Source organism: Polypterus senegalus, chromosome 1, assembly GCF_016835505.1.
Source record: "Polypterus senegalus isolate Bchr_013 chromosome 1, ASM1683550v1, whole genome shotgun sequence".
Taxonomy (NCBI): domain Eukaryota; kingdom Metazoa; phylum Chordata; class Cladistia; order Polypteriformes; family Polypteridae; genus Polypterus; species Polypterus senegalus.
Genome location: NC_053154.1, coordinates 30,368,782 through 30,394,667, shown reverse-complemented (window position 1 = coordinate 30,394,667; position 25,886 = coordinate 30,368,782). Strand labels below are relative to the sequence as shown.

Genomic DNA, 25,886 nt, shown 5'->3' with positions numbered 1-25,886 from the left:
TGAACTTAATCTCAAGGCGAGTTGGGTCATGCAGCCAGACAACGACCCTAAGCACACAAGTCGTTCTACCAAAGAATGATTAAAGAAGAATAACGTTAATGTTTTGGAATGGCCAAGTCAAAGTCCTGACCTTAATCCAATCGAAATGTTGATGAAGGACCTTAAGTGAGCAGTCAATGTGAGGAAACCCACCAACATCCCAGAGTTGAAGCTGTTCTGTACGGAGGAATGGGCTAAAATTCCTCCAAGCCAGTGTGCAGGAATGATCAAAAGTTACCAGAAACGTTTAGTTTCAGTTATTGCTGCAAAGGGGGGTCACACCAGATACTGAAAGCAAAGGTTCACATACTTTTGCCACTCACAAATATGTAATATTCGATCGTTTTCTTTAATAAAAAAATGACCAAGTATAATGTTTTTGTCTCATTTGTTTAACTGGTTTCTCTTTATCTACTTTTAGGACTTGAGTGAAAATCTGATGATGTTTTAGGTCATATTTATGCAGAAATATAGGAAATTCTAAAGGGTTCACAAACTTTCAAGCACAACTGTATATATGAACATTCTGAAGTCAATCAACCTTTGTTATACAGTTTACAGCATTTGACGGTATTTGCTATTATAGTAATTTGATGATTTATAGATTAAACATAAGACAATCATCTGTAAAACTGTGAGGCTCATAGCCATAGCAGGTCTTTGTGCACTTTACATGGTCTCTAAATGCTTGTTTGGGTCTTTCTTAGGATATTCAGGCTTCCTGTCACATCACAAAAACATTCATGTTATGAGTGAGTCAGCATTCCTTATGACAGACTTTTTTGTACCATCCGTGAATTATCTCAGCCTTTTATCAAGTGTTGCTTTGAGAATCTCCATCTTCTTTCAAACCTGAATTGGTTGCTGGGAATAGATGCAATAGATTCTTGAATAAAATTTGAGAAGCAATACAAAGAATCAGGTCATAAGTGTGGTTCCTAAATTTGTCTACTCGGATAAACTCTTTATGAACAAGCCAAAATTAAAACACATGATCATTATGGTCTCTTCAAAATCTGCCCTGGTAGCTTAGAGGAAAAAGTCACTTGCACCACTGGAGAATAAACTGTAGGTATACACACTTGATCAATTCAGTATGCAGCCATTTAGCAGACCGACTAACCAGACTGTAGGCACTGTGTGCAATAACTACATCCTACTCCTATGCAATTGACCAATTTTGTAAATTTTTGGATTCCCCTTCATATATTTTGTGATCAAGTAAATGACATTTTTTTTAAATAAATGAGTTTCTGAAACAGAACAAAATACAATAAAATAAAATAACTGTAACAAAAATAAAAGTCCACAGAATGCCTTAAACAGGTAATACCCAGAAAGGTCAGTAGATGGCGGCAGAAATTAAAAGTGTGCTATTGGCAAAGGCACTGAATAAAAGTTACCAAATGCGTTAGCACTGTACACACTCAAATCACTACTTAAACAGCCATTACCAAGTCTGTTTTCTAGAAGATCTTATATATTAATAAAGAAACAACATTTCTGAGTGTATTTTATACAGTTTTAAACGTTAAAAAACATCATTAAGAGCTTTATCATTACTTGCAGAAAAATTGCTATATTTCTAATACAATTAACAACAAAGCATATAACACATCAAACAGACGCACACAAAGCCAACAAACAATTGAACAAATTTGGCAACGTGCAGACTCCTGGAAGTACAGCATTTCTGCAGACACTCATTTAAAGATCTAAGGTTACGATTTGGAGTGTAAGGTGAAAGACATTCTGAAATATAAGATGGAGCGAGATTATTTAAAGCTTTGTAAACCATAAGCAGTATTTTAAAGTCAATTCTAAATGACACAGGTAACCAATGTAGTGACATTAAAACTAAAGAGATGTGTTTGAATTTTCCTTTCCTAGTTAAATTCTAGTAGCTGCATTCTGCACTAGTTGCAATTGATTGATGTCTTTTTAGGGTAATCCTGAGAGGAGAGCTTTACAGTAATTTGGTCGACTGAAAACAAAAGCGTGAACTAATTTCTCAGCACTTTGCAATGTTATAAGAGGTCTAACTTTTGCTATATTTCTTAAGTGGAAAAAATGCTGTCCTAGCAATCTGATTTATATGTGATTTAAAATTCAGGTCAGAGTCAATAGTTACCTCTACATTTTTCACTTCCATCTTGGCTTTTAATCCTAATGGGTCAAGTTTATTTCTAATACCTCATTATATCCATTTTTGTCAAACACTAACATTTCTGTTTTCTCCTTATTTAATTTGAGAAAACTACTATTCATCCATTCAGAAACACAAGTAAGACATTGTGTCAGTGAATCAAGAGAGTCAGGTGCTATTGATAAATACAGTTGTATGTCATCATCATAGCTGTGGTAGCTCACGTTATGCCTTGAGATAATATAACCTAAAGGAAGCATGTAAATTGAAAAGAGCAGTAGACCCAGGATAGATCCCTAGTGGAACACCATATAAAATATCATGTGCCTTTGAAGTATAATTACCTCAAATAACAAAGAATTTTCTACCTTCTAGGTACAATTCAAACCAATTTAAGACACTACCAGAGAGGTCCACCCATTGACTAAGGCGATTTTTAAGAATATTGTGATCAATGGTATCAAATGCAGCACTCAGATCTAAGAGGATGAGAGCAGATACATGACCTCAGTCTGCATTTTCCCGCAAGTCATTTACTACTTTAACAAGTGCAGTTTCTGTACTGTGATTTGTTCTCAAACCAGACTGAAATTTATCAAGAATAGCATGTTTATTGAGGTGGTCATTTAGCTGCATAATGACTGCCTTCTCTAGGATTTTACTTAAGATAGGCAGGTTAGAAATGGGTCTAAAATTTTCAAAAGCAGAGGAGTCAAGATTATTTTTCTTGAGCAGGGGTTTAACTACAGCAGTCTTAAGACAGTCTGGGAAAAACCCTGTATCTAATGACGAGTTTACTATGTCAAGAATACTATTGATTAGCACGCCAGATACTTCTTTGAAAAAACTGGTATTGGGTCAAGGATGCAGGTGGAGGGTCTCAGTTGAGAAATTATTTTATATAAATGAGATAAATCTATCCTGATGAAAGAATTGAATTTGTTTAAAATGGTGTCCCAGGGTTTAAGAGAGTGCTCAGACTTTTGTACAATTGCTGAACCCATTTACCTGGGACTAATTAGTGCACAACCCTTTGCATCAGAGTAATGGACAGAGGGTTGTGCACAAATTAGCTCTATGGGTTAAAAAGGAATGCTAAGTGCTAGAAGGAAGGAACAGATGAAGTGGTACTGAGGTTCGAGGATGGAGTGTATGTGTGAAGGAACAAAGTGGGTATCCTGGAGTGGAGATGCCACGGATGCAGTGAGGGTTAGGACATTTTCAGAAATTTATGGAGGAGCAGAAAGGATCGAGGGCATGGCTGGAGCGAGAGCATTTGTCTGGAAAGGGGTGAGCTTTGGAAGCAATGAAATGACAGGAGAAGTGTGAGAAAGTTGCTGGGGTACTTTGTTAAATATCCCAGGTCCCAGATAGTAAAAGCTCTATAAAAGAGTTGTGTTTGGTCAGGTCAGGTCAGGTTGGGGAGCATGCACTGGTACTGCACATTGCCGCACCCACCACACAACAAAACAGTTCAGGATCCTGGATGGCAACTCTCCAGACAGACACGCGGTACAGTCCCACCCTCCAGAAATGACTATCTATCTGCCGCAGCCAGGTGTTATGTGGGCGTATGCTTGGCCTGGTCCAGCCACTCGGGTCTTCAACAATGAGGATCCTGCGAGCAGGATCACCCTCTGGGAATCATGCAACATGACTGTAGTGCCTTACCTGACACTCCCTCACAATGCAGGTAATGTGCCTCATTCAGGACAATTGTTCATTTGACACAAAGTCAAATAAGCAGTACCCAAGGATTTTCCAAAGAGACACAGTACCAAAGGAGTGCAGTCTTCATCTCAGTTCACTGGATAGTATCCATGTTTCGCAACCATATAGCAAGGCAGGAAGCACAAGGACTCTAAAGATTTGGATGTTCGTCCTTTTGCATAAATATCGGGAGAGCCACACACCCCTTTCCAGAGACCTCATGACCCCCCATGCTCTCCCAATCTGTCTACTGACTTCATAGGAAGAGTCACTACCGAGGTAAGTAAACCTCTCGACAAGGTTGACACTCCGCAAACAGACACACTGCTGATGGCTGTGCCCAAGAGGTCATTAAAGGCCTAAATCTTGATTTTTATCCTGGACACTTGCAAGCCCAGACACTCAGATTTCTCACTATGTATCTCAAAAGCCACAATCAAAATCTCCATTGACTTCGCGAAGATTACAGCATCATCAGCAAAATCAAGATCAGTGAGCTGTGTGCCAGTTGATTATGGGTGGGGCTGTTCCAGAAAGAAAAAAAAAACTCTTTTGGATGCACTGACTTTTACATAAAAATCTCCTCCGGTAATGACTCTTCATGCAACTATTCATGTGTTTCTATCTAAAGAAAAGTTATGATATTAAAAATGACTTTTTTGGCACTACACTTAAGCAGTTTAAAACTGTTCATGTTTGGATACTAAGCTAGCATATGTATATGTATGTAAAACCTTTCATTTTTAAACAGGTAAAAGAAAAAAAGAAAATATAGTGAAACCTTGCTCAAATGATCCATCTCAGCAACGCTGCCTTGGTAAGTCCTCAGCAAATGCTTTTGATTGGATTTTAAATTTTTAACTATTTAAATTTATATATGCCTTCTTGAATTTGTTTAATCCAAATATTCATCATAATGGGACATAGCTTACCCTTATCAGATTTTTATCTGTGTTTCCTTGTTGTTGTTGAAGAACTCATTTTAAATTAATAATTGGGATCCACTCTACTAATTCCTTTCATTCTTTTAAATATTTGAATATTTACAGTATTCCAGAAGAGACCTCACAAGTGCATTATGTAGAACTAGCCGAAGCCCACCGTAGCATACAGCAGTGTAAGAATAGGAATGGAAAACGGTGAGAAAGGAATTCAGTATAACAAAGGCTTAGGAAACCACCGTCGCAGTATACCGAAAATAGCAAGTAGCGAAACCAATGCCAATGGTCGAGAGAGTACCTTCCTCTAGCAGGCTATGGAAAACATAGACATATATAGATAGACGCCGCATTCACTCTGTTGTCCATTCGACATGATAAGTCAGCACGTCCGCCCTATTGAGAGTGGTAAAAATGCCATTTAAACTAATACAGGTAGACGTGGAAACTGGGTTTTCTGATGAAAAAATAATGTTTTAAACAGTATAATTTACATACATCAGATTTTGGCGAACCGTTTACATGCAATTATTTATATACATATATATACTAAATGTGTGCGTATCCCATGGTCTTAGAGTTGGTGGGCATGGCTGTCTGTCTTGCTTGCCCTTAGTTAGAGTTGGCGGGCGGGGCTCTGTGAGTTGGCGATCGTGGCTGTCTGTATTGCGTGCGGTGTAAAGTCAACATGGCTCAGAGGTGCATGTGGACTTTTGCACAGACGAAAGCGAACGAGGCTGTGTTTGGTGAGTTGTTGCATGCCACGAGAGTGACGCTGGACTCAGGAGGAGGGTTACAGTTGGCGTGTATGGCTCTGTTGTGCGTATCCCATGACGCGGTAGGAGGGTTAGAGTTGGCGGGCGGGGCTCTGTCGAGCATATCCCATGGTCTTAGAGTTGGAGGGCGGGCTCTGTCTTGCTTGCGCTCACTGTCTTGTGTGCCCTCAGTGTCTTGCTTGTGCTCAGTGTCATGCGTGCCCTTAGTGAATTATATATTGTAATAAGAATGAGTCGGAGACATCATAAAGATTTGGGGAAGTCACCCGTATAATTGAATCGGCTGCATAAGTAGTTTTAAATAACACGATGTGCTTAGTTCAGAGTCCAGAACAGAACTGCCTGTACTGAGGCAAGATGGCCGTTTTAAAGGGCTGCAAGGGAAATGACGTCATCTATGCCGGAACTGGAAGTGGTGCCCTTGTGCCCGGAAGTGACATCATCCTTGGGGCCGGCAACAGGCGGGATTTCCCGGAAAAGGTCTGCAAGGGACTGAGAGAGATAGTCAGTACACTCCGCCACCTCCTGGCCTGGCATAGAACTACTAGTGTTTAGGCCCTTCAGCTGATTCCCATGCGCACGTGTGTGACAATATATAGATAGCCTTTTTAGTGCTTAAGCAGCATACCTTTTTTTGGAGCCCTCAGCAACATAGCCCTGAACACAAAAGGACAAATTATTCCATTATTAGCATTAATTAATTTAATTGTGTAAAACTATATAACAGTACAGTGCAAAATTCTTAAGCATTTTAAATAGTTAATAAAAATATTGTTTATGTCTTCTGGATTAGTGTGTAAGTAGAAACAAGTGTATTTTAGAGGTCCATATATACTTTATGTAAAAAATTAAACAATAAATTATATATATTTAAATGATATATTGAAAGAAAGTATTAGAGTACTTTTCAGTTTAAAAACTTTAGTTCTTTGTAGGCATATGGGCCAGTGCTTAAGTAAATATAACAAACAGCTGCTAAGGATAAATGACTAGTGTAGCTGCAGATGTGTAAGGCAGGATCAAGCAAATAGTCCACACAAGAATAAAGAAAAAAAAGGTAGTTACATGAGTAGATTAAAAGGGAAAAAAATGGGAAAAAATGTATTTTCTCTAAACTTAACTTTTCTTGTTAAACTTTAGTTGTTTGTATACTTAACTCTTTGAGGGCTGAATATTTTTTCCAAAAAACTCAGTTTTCTGAAAAGCACACAAAGCAATAATTTCAACATAAAATGTCTGTTGCTACGTGCTGTGGCTGCTGTTGGCGCATGTTCAGCAACTCTGGCGGCAGTGGCTGCACAGGGGCACCTCAATGGCCAGCAGGAATGCACAGTGGGCCAGCTGCCTGGCTATCTTCACACAGCCGGTGGGCAGCGGTGGCAGTCACTGTGTGACACCATACGGGTTGTACCTCTTGTCATCATAAGTGGTGGTCCTCCCAGGCCAACGCTGCTGTAGGTGTATCAGCTACACAAACGATCCACTGGGGACTGATCAGCTGATGCTGCTACCTCACTTTCATTTTTGATGTCCATCTCCTGATCACTTGCATCAAATTCCAAATCCGACAAGTCAGAGTCCTATTCAGTGATAATATGTAAAATGTCCATGGAGTATTTAGTCTCTCGCCAGATGTTGATGCCATTTTAGAGGTTCTTTGTTCTTCGCTACTCATGCAGGGAGTTGAGGTTAAATCAACAAAGCTACTTAACTTTCCTTCTAGCAAAGAGAGTCAAACGTAAATGTAAGGGCGGGTTTTGCCGCAGATTACAGCTGATTACCGTCCTCTACCTCTGAATTTCGACAAAAGTTGACATCAGCCCTGAAAGAGTTAAAGATGCTTTACTTCGACTTTACTACGCCCTAAATGCACTACATGCACTACATGCTCAATAGAGCATGTTGTCTTTCATGCTACTAGGCATGTAAGGCATGTTTTCTCCATACCTAATACTCAGCAAGGCAGGTCATTAACTGAGGCTAATCTATAATCAGAGAGGCTAGAAATAGTTAGAATATACCGATTCAATTCAACTTGTGGGGGTTGTAAGAACCGCCCATAGACTATGCACTAATAACTCCAATGAAGCCCTGTGAAATTCAATGACACTGCAGCCACCCAGGGACGCTGCCATCTAGTGTCCCAGGGAAGTTAATGCCCTATACATGCTCTCTCTGCCCCGGTCCTTCCAGCATAAAGGCGTCCTGGCCCTAGAAGTCTGCCACAGTATATAATATTGTATATTTTGGTTCTCTGCTGTATGATACATTTTTGATTGTGGATGTTTTTAACATTTCACTTTAACATTTAAAAGTTGAATTGCTTGTATACTGTCACATTTTATAATGTATTGACTGTAAAATATAGTTGGTAGGATGAGAGGGAGCCTGGTGAAGAGCACAAAAGACAAATGAAAAAGCTGACCAGGCAGTGTAAAGTTCATACACAAATTATCTTATCAGTCCATAAAAATCATTTGATAAGTGTTGTTAAATTTTCCACTTCTCTAATACCACAAAGAGCTGAAAAGAAGCAGACATTCCTCCTTTTTGCCATAAAATTTTACTTTGTTGTGAATCATTTCCATTTGACAAACATCTTACATTATATTTTATATAGTAAAGATTTTCACTGAAGGAGTATTCTTGAAGTGAATATTAGTACACTCTGCTGCATTTGATTTCAGAGCCAGAATCACTGCGCCTCATTGGTGGTCCACACTCCTGTGCTGGCAGAGTGGAAGTGTTGCATCAAGATGTCTGGGGGACAGTCTGCGATGACTCCTGGGATTTGGCAGATGCTCAGGTGGTATGCAGGCATGTTGGCTGTGGAGAGGCAGTGAGTGTACACAGTGAGGCTTCTTTTGGAAGTGGAAATGACTCGATCTGGTTAGACAAAGTGAACTGCAAGGGCGGTGAACTGAGGCTCTGGGACTGTCAGCATGCATCTCTGGGAATCCACAACTGTCATCACAAAGAGGATGCCGGAGTTATCTGTGCAGGTGATGCAAAAGTAAACCATTTTATCTAGATTAAATTCTTCTGTTTGATTTTAATTTGAATATCTGGTCATTCTTTTTGTTGAGGTAGGTATATGTTGTTTGTACCAAAAATGTTATAGAAATAGAAAGTGTTGATATATTTATAAATAATGCATTTTCTTCCACTTACAGGTCTTTAGAACATAAGCCTTTGAGCAAAGCTATTTGCAGTATTTTACCTAATCAGTTTTGGTATTTGACTAAAGTTGTTTCTTATCATTTTATGAATTTCATTCCATTTTTTTCATAATAATTATTACACACTCGGATTTTAGTAATAAATCTTCATATGATCAACCGATCATTATTTTAAATAGCACTCTTCTTTTAAATACCACTTTATTAAATATATCGTAAACATGGATAATACAATATTCCAATCTTATTGATTTTAGTGCCAAAAGAAGTCCAGTTAGTGCAGGGGACTACAGCCTGTTCTGGTCGTGTGGAAATACTATATGGTGATACATGGGGAACTGTTTGTGATGATTCATGGGATCTGAAGGATGCTCAGGTGGTATGCAGACAAGTGGGCTGTGGCACTGCACAGAGCAGAGAGACAAGACCCAGCTTTGGACAAGGTAATGGCACCATATGGCTGAATAAAGTCGCTTGCAGTGGCACAGAAGATCACCTTTGGGATTGCCAACACTCTCTGCTTCGCCAGAACAACTGCACTCATGAGCAAGATGTCGGAGTAATCTGTGCAGGTAAGACAAATAAATGGGACTGAGTGTTAGTTAAAAATAAGAAAGGAACTAAGGACATCTTTAGGTACTGCAGTACATTCTTAAACCTGCTTAATGAAATTGCCAAAAGTGCAAGAAATAAATTATAAATCAAATAAAAGAAAATAAAGCAGTAATCTAACTTTGTCAATACTGTAAGCTCACTCTGCCATATTGATTGCATAAAAAGCAGTAAATGTCTTAAAAATGTACAGTTTAGCAGTTTGTTATTGAGAGAACGTGGAAGGCTTATGATAGAGTGCCACGTCAAGGGGTCTGGAGGTACATGAGAGAGAAAGAAGGACCAGAGAAGTGTATGAGGATTGTCCAGGATATGTATGAGGGAGTTAGGACTTAGGTCAAAAGCAGCGTTGATGTAACAAGCAAGATCCCAGTCAGAGTAGGTCTGCACCAGGGATCTTCTTTAACACCTTACCTCTTTAAATTTGTTATTGATGTATTGAGTCATGTGGTTAAAAACCATTCCCTTGGTGCAGGCTTTTTGCTGATGACATTATGTTGTGTAGCACCAGAAAAGAAGAAATGGGGAGGAAGTTGGAAGAATGGAGAAGGGCTTTGGAAGAGAGAATAGGAAGAAGACAGAACACAGAGAAGATAGAGGTTTAATGATGATCAGGATTTAGATGCTAGCCTGCATAGAGAGCTATTGAAAAGAGTGGATACATTTACACATCTAGGATCAGTGGTAGCCCAAGATGGAAAATTAAATGCAGAGGTAACCCATAGAGTGCAGTGTGAATGGAACAATTGGAAGAAGGTATCAGGAGTATTGTGTGTTTGGAGATATAAGGAAAAGTTTAAAGGTAAAGTTTTTAAGATAGGGCAGTGCAATAATGGGATCACTAGAGATAAGTCAGATGTGGGCGAAATAAGAATGTTGAGATGAATGTGTGGAGTTACAAAAAAGGACACAATAGTAAATGAGACAGAGGTACAACAAAAGTGGCAGATGTATGAAAAAGTAAAGGAAAGTGGGCTGAAGTGGTATCTAAATGTAATGAGGAAAGAAACAATGAACATATGGGCAAAAGAGTGATGGGAATGGAAGTACAGGGGAAGAGAAGGAGAGGGAGGCCAAAGCAGAGCTGGATGGATAAAGTAAAAGAAGATGTGAAGGAAAAAGGCTTGACTGATGAGGTGGTGCAGGACCGAACTGTTTGGAGAAGGTTGATCAAGTGCACTGACCTCACTCAGAAGTGGAAAAAGATGAGGAGGAAGAGAGTGTACATCTAAACATGCTGGACAGTAGGATACGTTTTCATTCTCTAACATATGATTTAAGTATGACGTGGGACTTTTCAATCAATCAATCAATCAACATTTATTTATATAGCACATATTCATACAAAAAAATGTAGCTCAAAGTGCTTTACAAAATGAATAGAAAAATAGAAGACACAATAAAAAATAAACATAAGTCAACATTAATTTCTTGAATAATTTCTATACCGGTAGCTCTAATAATTTGAATATGACATTTACTGCATTTCGCAATTAAACCTCATTCTATTCCAGAATAATATTAAGTACTGTATTAATAAACTTAATTATTCATTTTGCAATTGTTTGTATAATTCATTACTTAAAAAGGCAATGGTTTTATATATACATTTTCTCATATATATCATGCATAAAAATCCTTTTCATTAAGTGGATATTTTCTTTTAAAATTTAAACACTACACATTTTTCAAATTCCCTTATTCAAAGCAGGGTCACAGGGAAGCCAGAGCTTATTCCAGAAATCATCAGGCACGATGCAGGAACAACATCTGAAGAGGATGCCAGTTCCTCACACGGTGAACACACGCGCACCCACACATGCCAGGAGCCAATTTAGCACTACTAGTCCATCTAACATTCATCTCTTTGCACTTTGGAATGAAAGCTGAGTGCTCAGAGGGAACCCACACAGCCATGGGAAGAACATGCAAACTCCACGCATGGAGCACATGGAGCCTGAACCTTGGTTGCCTTCTTGCAATGTAGCAACAAACAAAATATATAACTGATTTTATTTTAAGTCACACATGCCTCATTTTTCACTTGCTTGTAGCCTTGTTCCTTTTGGAGTATTTATTCATCAAAGTGAATAAGACAAGTGCTTCACAAACCCAGCATCCTATATTGAATTCAATGCCTGATCATTGATTGTGTGATGTTTACACATTTTATTTTTCTTCCAAATCCCCAAAGACATGCATGTTTAGTTATTTAGCAATCCCAAACTGATCTTTGTGATTGAGTGGCTCTTCCCCAAGTCTGGTTCCTGAATTGTACCCAGTGCTGATGCCTGGTGAACATGAGTGCATAAGTGAGTTTAATAATGCTATGTTACTGTTCCCTTTTGTTTTAGATATTTCCAAGTCCACATCATCAAATGCAGCCCAGAATGACCAGAGCATTCTGATGATTGTGTGCTTCATATTGGGAGCTTTGCTTTTTGTAACATTAATTCTCATCTTTGGGCAGTACCTACAAAAGAAAGATCTAAGAAGGCGTGAGTTGACTGATAACTTCATTGTTTTCCTTTATTTAGTAAAATATTATTATTATTATTATAAGAAGAAGAACTATCATGAGTATCATTCTAAAGGTTCTGTGACAATGAACTTAATTAAGCATGTTTAACAATTAATGAACAGAACAAAGCCCATGGAAAATGAAAGTTTAATAATAATAATAATAATAATAATAATAATAATAATAATAATAATAATAATAATAATAATAATAATGCTTCTTTTTTGGATGTGTTGTATGAATTCTGTTTTTTGGCCTGGGTCTACATTGTCTATTTTTGGCTTTTCTTTCCTACATTTACACATTGCCCTACATTTACACATTAACTGGGATAACCTTGCAGATTGAGGTGCACAAGAGTTTTTAGAAGTAATCAATGACTGTTTTTTAACACAGCATGTTAGAGTACCAACAAGGGGTGAAGCCTGTCTGGATTTAGTATCTGTAATAATCAGGATAGAATTGAGGGTGTAGAGGTGATTGAACCACTAGGGTCAAGTGACCATAATGTAATACAATTCTCAGTATTTTGTAAGAGTACAGATGCAAAGACTAAAATTGTTAAGTTGAACTTTGGTAGGGCTAATTTTGAGCAGATGTGACAAAGTCTAAGTAGGATAGACTGGGATAAGCTTTTAAGTGTAGATACAGTCGAGGAGCAGTGGAACAGGTTTAAAAATGTTTTACATGTAATGCAGGACAGATACATACCTAAATTTGGAATTAATAGGAAACAAAGAAAACCCCACGGTGGATTAATAAAGATTTAAAAAAGAAGTTGCAAAGGAAGAAACTGCTGTATAAGGCATGTAAGATTAATGACTGCAAAGTGAATCGTAGAGCGCATGAGAACATGAGGGCAACCATTAAGAAGGATATCAGAGAGGCTAAAAGACAGTTGAGAGGAATATAGCAGATAAGGCGAAAGAAGACCCCAAGAGATTCTTTCAGTATTTTAGTAGTAAAAGAACAGTTAAGGAGGAGGTCAAGTTCATCAGGAATAGTAAAGGGGAATTAAAAGATACAGACAATGAAATAGCAGATGCCCTAAACTTACATTTTTCTGAGGTGTTTACAAGTGAGCAAGTGGATAACCTCCCAGAGGTAAACGCACTACTAAGGAGGTACTGAGGGATTTGGAAATTGTAGAGGGAGAAGTGCTGCTCAGATTAAATAAGATGAAATCAAACAAATCACCAGGCCCAGATAATATTTATCCTCGTGTTCTTAAGGAGGCTAGTGAGTACATATATAAACCCTTGACACATATTTTTAGGAAGTCACTGCACTGGAGAGATTCCAAGGACTGGAAAATGGCAAATATCATCCCATTATATAAAAAGGGTGACAGGGCAGATCCAAGCAACTATAGGCCAGTAAGCTTAACATGCATCACAGGAAAATTAATGGAAGGAATTATTAAGGATAAGATTGAGCAACACATGGCAAGGACAGGAGTTATTCTGAACAGTCAGCATGGGTTCAGAAGAGGGAGGTCGTGTTTTACTAACATGTTGGAATTCTATGAGGAGGCAAAAAGGATACGATCAAAGTGGAGCTTATGATATTATTTATCTGGACTTTCAGAAAGCATTTGATAAGGTGCCACATGAGAGGTTGGGCATCAAGTTAAAAGAAGTGGGAGTTCAGGGTGATGTTTTTAGATGGGTGCAGAATTGGCTCAGACACAGGAAGCAGAGGGTGATGGTGCGAGGAACCTCATCAGAACTGGCCGATGTTAAGAGTGGTGTTCCACAGGGGTCAGTGCTAGGGCCGCTGCTATTTTTAATATATATAAATGATTTAGATAGGAATATAAGTAACAAGCTGGTTAAGTTTGCAGATGATACCAAGATAGGTGGATTAGCAGATAATTTGGAATCCATTATATCATTACAGAAGGACTTGGATAGCATACAGGCTTGGGCAGATTTGTGGCAGATGAAATTTAATGTTAGTAAATGTAAAGTATTACATATAGGAAGTAAAAATGTTAGGTTTGAATACACAATAGGCGGTCAGAAAATCAAGAGTACACCTTATGAGAAGGATTTAGGAGTCGTAGTGGACTCTAAGCTATCGACTTCCCAACAGTGTTCAGAAGCCATTACCATAACATAACATAATTGATGTGTGGAGTACAAGTCCAAGGAGGTTCTGCTCAACCTTTATAATGCACTGGTGAGGCCTCATCTTGAGTACTGTGTGCAGTTTTGGTCTCCAGGCTACAGAAAGGACATAGCAGCACTAGAAAAGGTCCAGAGAAGAGCGACTAGGCTGATTCCAGGTCTACAGGGGTTGAATTATGAGGAAAGATTAAAAGAGCTGAGCCTTTACAGTTTAAGCAAAAGAAGATTAAGAGGTGACATGATTGAAGTGTTTAAAATTATGAAGGGAATTAGTACAATAGATCAAGACTGTTATTTTAAAATGAGTTCATCAAGAACACAGCGACCCAGTTAGAAACTTGTTAAGATTAAATTTCGCACAAACAATAGGACGTTTTTCTTTACACAAAGAACAATAGACACTTGGGATAAGCTACCAAGTAGTGTGGTAGACAGTAAGACACTGGGGACTTTCAAAACTCGACTTGATGTTTTTTTGGAAGAAATAAGTGGATAGGACTGGCGAGCTTTGTTGGTTTGAATGGCCTGTTCTTGTCTAGAGTAAAAAATGAAATAATGATAATGAAAACTATAACCACAGACTCTCATGTACAAGGCAAGGAAAAGGCCTTAGGCAACAGGGTACTGATTGGGCTAGTATGTCCTGCAGGCACAATCGATTCCCCAGAAGGACTAGAAGAGGAGGCACCAAGGAAACCTGGAAGGTAATAGACAGTGCACTCTCTGGGCATCATAGGGCAGGCAGTCCAACCTGTGCAGAAGATACTTCACCCTCATTATAAGGGCAGAGTCAGGCCACAGAGGACTGGGTGATGGTTAAAAGACTTTTGGACCAGTAGAGGGTGGAGCATTGTCCCAGGAGGAGAGAGCAGGTACCAGATGTCACTTTAAGTAGGAAGTAGTGTTATGGAAAGTTCCTTTAAATAACAGCTGCTATCACCATTACGATGGTTCTTGTGCACATCTTTTATCAGAAATGCTGGAGCCTGCATATGAATATCTCAGTTAACTATGACAAGACAGAAGAAGTATCGGAGAGCATTATCTTATGAATGCTAGGATAACGGCATGTAAAACTCACACCTTACATCAGTCAGAATAAAGTGAATAGTATAATCTGTGTAACACTCTATGTTTTGGAGAGATAGAAATGTACCAAAATATCTAGTTAGATTAATTCTTTGGGAAAACATCTTATTATTGAATCAGAACTTGATATATATAAATACTACAGTTAAAAAAGAGACTTATCAGTAGAAAACCAGAAGAGAGAAAAATAAATCTTTGTGTTTTTCAAAGTTCTTGCAAACTAAGACATAAAGTACAAAGTATAAAGTTTTTATCTTCCAGTCTTCCACATATGGTTGTGGAGATGTGATCCTCTGAAAGTAACTGATGACAAAGGGGTTCAAGGATACTGCGACTATTAAAAATAACTCTAATCTGATGTTCCAGCGCTGCTCCTGAATGCAAACGTAATTTCAGGGTTTGACCAAAAATACCTGTGTTATAGTGTGATAGTGAAAAATGAGAGCAAAAACAACTCGGCTGGCAGGATGGAAAGAAAAGCCAGAATAGAAAAAGAAAGGGTTGAGAGGTAGGCTAAGAAGTAATTTGTGCTTCATTGGTGGGTAAGTTGATGAAATCCGGAAAATCCTGGAGGTATGAGTTGACTGTGTGGGATATGTTTGGATTTCTCTTGCCTCTTATTTTGTAGGTCTTCTGTTACTGATGCAACCCTCATTGTTTACACTATGTGTGCCATCTTTCTTTTTCTTTGACTTGCTCTTCAAAATCACCATTAAAACATATCTTCAAAGATATTCACATTGATATAAGACTATTAATGTAGTAGCATATAGTTGTTCAAGTTACAATGCCAATGAGAAAAAAGTATGATTTTATCACAAACTCCATTAACCTCAAGTTGTTTATTAACAGCCACACACTCAAACCTCTATTGTTTTTTAGAAATATTGATGCCTTTGAAAACCATGTAAAGCATTACATTTAACACTGATTTATAATTATTATTCATCAATCCTTTTTTAACCCCCAGTGTAGCAAGGAGATTAATAATTGTGGAAACCAGACATAATGCTGACTGTGTCACATTAAGGCTAATATGCCTCATTATTAAGAAACTGTAACCTTCATTAAAATGCTCACGTTTTCCATTCCAGAGATCGAAGAATGGGAAGTCACTTACTACCCTCAACAAGACATGTATTATGAAGAAATTGAGTACAAATTAGGAAGAACATACAGTTTACCCAGAAAAGGTAAGGTAAAACTAATCAATAGGATAATAAGAGAGGGTTTTTTTTTCTCATTTTAAGAATAAGACATCCTTGTGGAACTAACAATTGTTTTACATCCTTTCACATTATCAATGTAAATGAAAAATAAGAAATTTATTACAAACAAATGTGTTTGAGTTGCCTTACTCTGATGTCAACTAGTACAGTAGGTGGTCAATGGTTTATGTGTTTAGTTTAAATGTTTAAATATGCTTAAAATATGTCAGTTTAGTGTTTAAATATGGGTGAGATCTGACTGGAGTACTAGATTTAATTATGAGCATTTTTCCTTGTTTTTCTTTTCCTCTTTATCTCCTGGCCTAGTTATACATACATACATACATACATACATACATACATACATACATGAATGACACTATGTATCTATCTATCTATCTATCTATCTATCTATTACATAGTATCATTCATCTATCTATCTATCTATCTATCTATCTATCTATCTATCTATCTATCTATCTATCTATCTATCTATCTATCTATTAGATAGATACATACATGAATGACACTATGTAATAGATAGATAGATAGATAGATAGATAGATAGATAGATAGATAGATAGATAGATAGATAGATAGATAGATAGATGAATGATACTATGTAATAGATAGATAGATAGATAGATAGATAGATAGATAGATAGATAGATAGATAGATAGATAGATAGATAGATAGATAGATAGATAGATAGATACATAGTGTCATTCATGTATGTATGTATGTATGTATGTATGTATGTATGTATGTATGTATGTATGTATGTATCTATCTATCTATCTATCTATCTATCTATCTATCTATCTATCTATTAGATAGATACATACATGAATGACACTATGTAATAGATAGATAGATAGATAGATAGATAGATAGATAGATAGATAGATAGATAGATAGATAGATAGATGAATGATACTATGTAATAGATAGATAGATAGATAGATAGATAGATAGATAGATAGATAGATAGATAGATAGATAGATAGATACATAGTGTCATTCATGTATGTATGTATGTATGTATGTATGTATGTATGTATGTATGGTATGTATGTATCTATCTATCTATCTATCTATCTATCTATCTATCTATCTATCTATCTATCTATTACATAGTGTCATTCATGTATGTATCTATCTAATAGATAGATAGATAGATAGATAGATAGATAGATAGATAGATAGATAGATAGATAGATAGATAGATAGATAGATAGATAGATAGATAGATAGATAGATAGATACATAGTGTCATTCATGTATGTATGTATGTATGTATCTATCTATCTATCTATCTATCTATCTATCTATCTATCTATCTATCTATCTATCTATTACATAGTGTCATTCATGAATGTATCTATCTAATAGATAGATAGATAGATAGATGAATGATACTATGTAATAGATAGATAGATAGATAGATAGATAGATAGATAGATAGATAGATAGATAGATAGATACATAGTGTCATTCATGTATGTATGTATGTATGTATGTATGTATGTATGTATGTATGTATGTATGTATCTATCTATCTATCTATCTATCTATCTATCTATCTATCTATCTATCTATCTATCTATCTATCTATCTATCTATTACATAGTGTCATTCATGTATGTATCTATCTAATAGATAGATAGATAGATAGATAGATAGATAGATAGATAGATAGATAGATAGATAGATAGATAGATAGATGAATGATACTATGTAATAGATAGATAGATAGATAGATACATAGTGTCATTCATGTATGTATGTATGTATGTATGTATGTATGTATGTATGTATGTATGTATGTATGTATGTATGTATCTATCTATCTATCTATCTATCTATCTATCTATCTATCTATCTATCTATCTATCTATCTATCTATCTATCTATTACATAGTGTCATTCATGTATGTATCTATCTAATAGATAGATAGATAGATAGATAGATAGATAGATAGATAGATAGATAGATAGATAGATAGATAGATAGATAGATAGATAGATAGATAGACAGACTGGACTTTATTTGTCCCCAGGGGGAAATCTGGCTTTTTACAGAAGCTATTTAAATTAACAAATACATAAATAGATCTACAGTACAATAAATATATACACCTACACTATGGTGCTACCACACACACAAGAGTGACTAAAAAGCAAGAAACGGAAACAGATACATTCCAGTTTTGTTATAAGTGGATGTTACAAAAATCATTTTTCATCTCTGAGTGCCCAAGTAGGATTGCCATTTTCCTTCTAGAGCAGCTTAAATTAATTACAGGAGAGGCTGTTCAAGTGACTGAACAGTCCAATATGTGGAAAGGGCACTAAATAAGTGACAATAAAGTTAAGCATTAACTGTGAGATAATAAAACCTAATACAGAAACATTTCAGAACATGATTTTTTCTCTAATTTTATTGTATTTTTCTCCTTTCCAGGTAGCATGCTTTATGATAACATATCATATGATGATGTTATGAATGACTATACAGGTACAGACATTAATACTGATTTCAGATTAATATATTTTTTCTTTGTGTACTAAATACAACAAAACTCAATTTATGTATAAAATAATAAACCATAAAAAATGAATGTACAAATAAATAAGTAATGTGTACATTATTTAATTTGGAAGTTAGGTTCTTCCATTTTAATACAGTCAAATACAGTCATTTATATACAAATAAACATAAAAATAACTCTGCTGACTATTGTATATCTTACTTTGTGACTCCCTCGTTATCATGCCAAGTCATCTTTATATTTTACAGATAATTTTGCCTCTGGTGATATACCATATGATGATGTTGTGGATGAAAATGCAGGTACAGTAAGCTTCTAATTGGCGTACGACAATTGGAATACAAAGACAAGCAGGGCTTGCAGCCAATCTGCTGTTATTAACACTTGTTGAATTTAAACTTTATTCTAGGTCCTGCTAATTACTAAAACATTAAAGTACTGAAATTCAAGAAATGACACGCAAACACAGAAGCTTGATTTTTGTTGTTTTATTAAAAATTGCATTTTTTAAAAGTGCTTTTAGAATTTGGTGTAGCACTATAAATGAAAAATAACTACAACATTTATCTGGATTGCACATTTTCATACTGAGGTGATTTACAAAAAGTAAAAGAGAGGACTACATTACAAAAGAAATAATACAAAATGAAAAAGAAAGTACAAAGAAAGAAACAAAAATACAAGTTAGGATGGGTCTTAACATAATTAAGAATAGCGTAAAATGCTATTAACTATAATATTTTTTAATAGTTATATGATGAAGCTCAAAAGTCCAGTACTATGGGCATATGGCCAGGGAGGAAATAATATGACATAACTCTGAGAACTGAATTTGAAGTAACTGATGTAGGAAAATGAGTGAAGGGATAATATAATAATAACAGTGATAAGGCCATAATCAGCTGTTTGTTAAATTACAGCTCTACTTTGTTATTACACTCATGAATATCATAGAATTCTTCATGCAATGAGTCATTGCCTTAATGTGGAGGAGTGGTTGGTGTGATCGATGATCCCTTGAGTGATGCTAATGGGAGTCATGTACTCCTGACAGTGCCACCCATGGCACCAAGTGAGAGGAAAGGTCCTGAGTAAGACTGACTCAACCACCCCTCTGTCCCACCAAGGGTTTCAAAGCAGTGCAGCTTCCTCCCGTCCCTTGTTGACCTGCACAACAGGAAGTGAAGCAGTGTGATTGAGGCTTGTACACCCTCACTACCAAATGAGACAGCGCAGGCTGTCAGAGATGGACAAATGACTTGACAACATCCAATTCTGTCTTTAAATATATAAATGTTGCTTTATGACAATGATAATGTTGTTCCAGTATGCAAAATTAGAAAAAAAAAAACCCATAAAATTTCTTCTTTGTTTTTCTTTGACAGAGAGTATTCATTCAGAAAACCTTCCCTTTAACTATGATGATGTGAAGAATAAGGAAACTGATTAGGTAATTGAACGTTTTGATGGTTGAAAAATAAAGCACTTTTTGCTTGCAAATAGACATGGAGTTCTTATTCTTTCTTACATCACTGTGTTCATGAAAGAAATATGCAATTTATAATAGAACACAAAAAAAAAGAAACTTAAATATTGGGTGCAAAACAATTACACACTCTTGTCTAACATCTCTAGGCAGTCTATGTTTATTTCAGAGACAGATATCTATCTTTATGGATTCCAGATACTGCTACTCCAGAAAAGTTCTTATTAATAGGTATACTGACAGGTACTATATCTGCTTACAGCCTTCCTGTATATGGTTATACAATTGCTACAAAACTTATTATAGTATATCTAAGTGCTTCATTCAAAAATTTCAAATATATTGACTGTAAGTATCATTGAAAATTAAATTTGCCAACATAGTAATTTGCTAATCAAAGAACACAACAATAAAATTCAAAGCAATAACATACAGTATCAAATACAATGATTTTACAAATCATTGTCTTGACACAAAAATCCATTAACACACAAAATAAGTTACTAAGTAGTGTGGTACAGAGTAGGCATTAGGGACCTACAGATGTCGAGGTGAAGAAGACTGGCAAGCCTGTGTGGCTCAATGCCCTGTTTTTATAACAAATGTTCAAATGTTCATCCCATTATCCAACCATTTTTTTACAAAAAAAAATCCATTCATCCATCCACCCTTCCTCCCATCCATTCATTTTTAAAACCTGCATAACCCAATTTAGCATCTCAACAGTATTAGGTAGAGAAAAGCCAAGCAAAATGACACCTTTTATTGGCTAACTAAAAAGATTACAATATGCAAGCTTTCGAGGCAACTCAGGCCCCTTCTTCAGGCAAGATGTAATCAATGAAACATTTGCCTGAAGAAGGGGCCTAAGTTGCTTCGAAAGCTTGCATATTGTAATCTTTTTAGTTAGCCAATAAAAGGTGTCATTTTGCTTGGCTTTTCTCTACATTCATAATGGCTAACACGGTACAACAACCTAGTACTACAGTATTAGGTGCAAGATATAAACCAACCCTGGATGGAATGTCGTTGCTCAAATTTTAAATGTATACACTCATATCTTAGGGAGGCATGGTGGCACAGTGGTAGCGCTGCTGCCTTGCAGTAAGGAGACCTGGATTCACTTCCCAGGTCCTCCCTGCATGGAGTTTGCATGTTCTCCCCATGTCTGCGTGGGTTTCCTCCGGGTACTCAGTTTTTTTCACAGTCCAAAGATATGCAGCTTAGGTACATTGGCGATCCTAAATTGTCCCTAGTGTGAGCTTGGTGTGTGTGCCCTGCCCAAGATTCGTCCCGCTTTGCGCCCTGTGTTGGCTGGGATTGGCTCCAACAGACCTCCGTGACCCTGTGTTAGGATAGTGTGGGTTGGAAAATGACTGACTGCATAATACTGACTCTGTGAACAGATTCTTCTGGATGGCTGCTCCTTATCTATGCCATTCATCTCTTGTACATGTTAAGGACACAATGATGTGCCTGATGAGTAAACCAGGATTAAAACACATCAAAGACATAATCAGGCAAAAAAAGGAAAGGGTAAAAAATTGTGAGGACAAATTAAATCAATAAACAAGTAAAAGGAGCAAAATGAAATCAAAGGTCAAAGACAGAATGAAGTTGTTACCAAAACACAAAATTCTATCTCATAAAAATGAAATTACTATCGCTAAGTGTTTTGAAAGTTGTGGACGGAATAACATGCCATCAGCATCATATTTATATTGTCACATTCATCATTATGAGTACTTCAGTTATGTGATGGAATTCAAAATGGCACTGTGTAAATAAAGGAAATATGGTGGTAAAGAAAGTCAGGTTCGTAATTTCAAAGGCAACTGTAAAATTAAGATCAGAAATTAAATCCTCCTATTAAAAAAAGAAAAAAAGAAATAGACAAATTGATATCTATTCAACTACAGTACTGTGTTTTCAAATAATCTTGTATATAATGTTTGCTTCTACTCATTTGTATTTATGGCACTTTATGGTACGTGAAATACTATCTGAATAATTAACAAATACCTTCAATTGATGGAGCTGGTAGAAATCAAATGAAATCACATCTCTATTGATGAACTAGGAAAACCAATCTTCTTGTTCCATTACAATCATCAGCATTACAGTCAATTATAAATACTGTACATGCTATGTAAAACTTAATTATTATAATGTCTTCATATGCTGACCAAATGCTGTGCCTTACAGGTCTTCTTTGAACTGATTCTGACACTGCTTTTTAGATATCCTGGAAATCAAAATGTTCACCCCAAACCTATTCTGTGTTGGTTGACCATCTTAACCTCTAGTACCGAAAATTCTAACTTTTAGAAGAGATGACTTTTAATATTTTTCTATTGGTTGTTAAGACACAAAGCAGCTTAAATGCAGGCAAATCCATTAAGGTCAGTGGTGGGTCAAAACTGACCAAAAGACATGGTCTTTGTGTTGAATCTGTACAAAAATATATAATTTGAAAAATGGTTTGCGTTTTGTAAATTTGTCAAATAGTTAGTGGATGGGTAGTGGCAGTCATCATCATGAAATTAATAAGTGCATTAAAAAATTAAATGGAATTGAGGTGTCATTTGTCTGAAAAGCAGGTTAGAAAGAAAAAAAAAAGACTTAAAGCAAAGATTTCTTAAGACGTTTACATTTTTGCATTCTGTTTATTCAAAAGTCATTAAGTCATATCTTGTTGGTCTGCAATTTTTTTTCCTCTCTTGTCATAAATTTTACGGTGTTCTTTATGTATCTGAGGATGCTGAATTGCTCTATTTCACCCAGCTTTGAGAAATGAGTTAGGATATAGCGGGTTGGATGATAGATGGATGGAAGGATGTCGAAAATGAAAACAAAAAACACTATTTTAAACAAAAATTCTGATTGTTTTAAATTAATTACCTAAGCTTGGAAACACATGTATTATATAGTACATATAATTATTTTATATACAATTATTACTTACAAAAAGCAGTTACATAGTATTAGTTTCTCCTTTAATAAATTTCTGAAGGTGTTTCACAGTGTTAAGACCAACAGATGTCTCCAAACATAGACTCACACCGCTTTCCAACATAATGTCTCTCCATTTGAGCAAGGTCCTTATGGGACCACTCCACATGTTCAACTGAGACCAGGAAAAAAGCCAAATCAAAGGATAAGAAATGATTTTTTAAGACATATTGCACCCAAGTGATAGGTAAGAAGAGAGAAGCTCCTCAACTAGCTCTTTGTAGTTTGTTTGCTGCCTTTGTATTCCCAAGAAAACTTTTTTTTTTTTTTCAATAATGGAGGGGTGTGTTTTTTTTGTGTGCTTACCTGTATGGTCGACACAATGAATTGATCAACCCAACCTTGCATATTTCTGTAAAAACCATTTAAACAGCTGCTTTTTCCCTTCTGGACAAAACAAATCATCTTTCTGATCTTCTAAATATAATTCCTGGCTATTCTGAAGGAATAAGAAGACAGAAAAAAAATAAAGATTGAGAACAAACATTTGTAGCAAATACCTGATTTTGCATTGTTTCCACCTGAACTAACATAAAGAATGAGGAAAACATCCTCATGTAAGCATAGAATTTACTTATACCATAAAACAAACGGAAACTATTTTTTAACTGAATCTGATAAATCACAGAAACTGTTTATGGTAGAGAAATTTCAATTTCAGAAATTAATTTATAAAGTATGCCATTTTTTTGAGCAGGAGGATTCTGGTAAAGACCAATTTATACTGTAGTGTACACTGAATATTATACATTAAATCTCAGATGTATTTAGACTTGAGAATTAAAGGCAGATTTAAAAAGTAACTTAAGACTATTTTGTTTCATTCACTATAGAATAATGTTCTATAAACAGTGATTAAACATACAGTTTGTTGAATCCTTTTTGATTTTGCTTTTTAAATTTAATGTGATTGATTAAAGGATTTGCTATGCCATGAGATTAAATCTCAGATTTCAGATTCCTAAGGTTCATCAGTGGTTGCAGTATAGGAATGAAAACCCAGAACAATGCAAGAGTTTCCTAATTTACAAAACAGAATTTTCCCAGATCCAAACTTTACAGTATTTCATGTCAAACTTACACTAATTGCAAGAAACCTCACTAATGAGCTAGGCCTCTGTTTCCTTGAAACTTAAGGAATATATAATGTGTGAAACTCAGGACATTCATTCATTCAATCTATAAGATTTATTTTGATAACAAGACACTGGGCTCAGAAAAAGAATTTAAGGTCTTTCTACTTAAATAAGTTATTGTATGCAGCTTCTTTCACTTTTGTTAAATAGTTTTAGGTAAAAATAATATGTTTATTTTGCAACATTTGGAACATGTTTTATTCCTTGTATCATAAGGTATATCATCATTTGTCATTGCAGGTATGAAAACCCTTACCCAACAGAAGACTCCAACAGCAATTTGAGATATTTTATTGTTACATGAAAGAAGGAATTGAAAAATAAAACTGAAGATTAAGGGAAGAGCAGACAATTTAGTCTCCACCACAATGCTCGAGGTTGAGATGATCCCTTAACATCTTTATTTTTAAAATTGATTAATATATCTTGCTTCATGTTTTGCCATATTTTGAGCTACTTATATTTTTGCATAAATGTTATCATTATTTTTTAATGAGTTTTAGCTATTACATTATTTTAGGGTGTTAAATATTATGTTTCAATTTTGTACATTCAGATTATCATGTGAGATTACCATCAAGGTAAATCTGAATAAGCACCAAGAGAATTTTTCCACACCAGATTGATACCAGTCCCATAAACCAACTGTGTCACAACAGACAGGTTAAGACACTCTAGACAACAGATAAAGAGATTGGAGAATCCATTTATTTTTCATCAGAATTTATTGATAACTGAATAGTACAGATAAATAGGATTAGATTTTATTAATATACAATTGCTTTGGAAATATATATGAGGCATTTAGGTATTTTGTTACTGATTTTAATACTCCTGTGACCCATCAGAGGCCAGGATTTTAATTGTGGCATTCTTCTCATTTTCATATTTTTTATGCTTCCCATAAGGGCCTTCATGATTAATTTTCTAGAATTGAATTCATGATGCTCGTGCACATAATATGGACTAAATATTAAGCTACAAAACATGCATATTATTTCTGAGTGGACATGTTTTAAGCTGATAACCTTAACTTGAGTTCAATAAAGCTACTCAGTCTCACCTGTTATTTTTTTTTAATTCATATTACTTCAGAAAAAGTGTTAGTTAAAACTTGCCTACTTCCTTTCATATTTTTAATATCCCTAAAACTTATCTAGGAGAAGATCGTTTTGTTTTCTTGGCTGTGCTGGTTAAAAGTGCTGGTTAAACATTGTCAGAATAAATAGTGTATCTGAAATTTTTTGGCAACTTGCTTTGAGATTATCCAACAATTTCCTAACACAGCATATTCTAGAATGTTAGAAAAACTGAGATGAGAACAAGCCATTTAGCTCAATAAGGTCATCCAT

The 25,886-nt window shown here is 35.7% G+C and overlaps 1 protein-coding gene across 1 annotated transcript in view; it reads left to right on the top strand.

Moving 5' to 3' along the window:
- LOC120538780 (scavenger receptor cysteine-rich type 1 protein M130-like) overlaps nucleotides 1-25,674 on the top strand; it is a 71,112-nt gene extending 45,438 nt beyond the window's left edge. Inside the window, exons 9-17 of the mRNA XM_039768667.1 lie at nucleotides 4,647-4,712; nucleotides 8,297-8,611; nucleotides 9,046-9,360; nucleotides 11,755-11,898; nucleotides 16,234-16,332; nucleotides 18,813-18,866; nucleotides 19,149-19,202; nucleotides 20,286-20,350; nucleotides 24,775-25,674. Of these exons, the coding sequence (XP_039624601.1) occupies nucleotides 4,647-4,712; nucleotides 8,297-8,611; nucleotides 9,046-9,360; nucleotides 11,755-11,898; nucleotides 16,234-16,332; nucleotides 18,813-18,866; nucleotides 19,149-19,202; nucleotides 20,286-20,350 (1,112 nt within the window). The 3' untranslated portion in view covers nucleotides 24,775-25,674. The remainder of the gene's footprint in view (nucleotides 1-4,646; nucleotides 4,713-8,296; nucleotides 8,612-9,045; nucleotides 9,361-11,754; nucleotides 11,899-16,233; nucleotides 16,333-18,812; nucleotides 18,867-19,148; nucleotides 19,203-20,285; nucleotides 20,351-24,774) is intronic.
- Nucleotides 25,675-25,886: the final 212 nt, after the last annotated feature.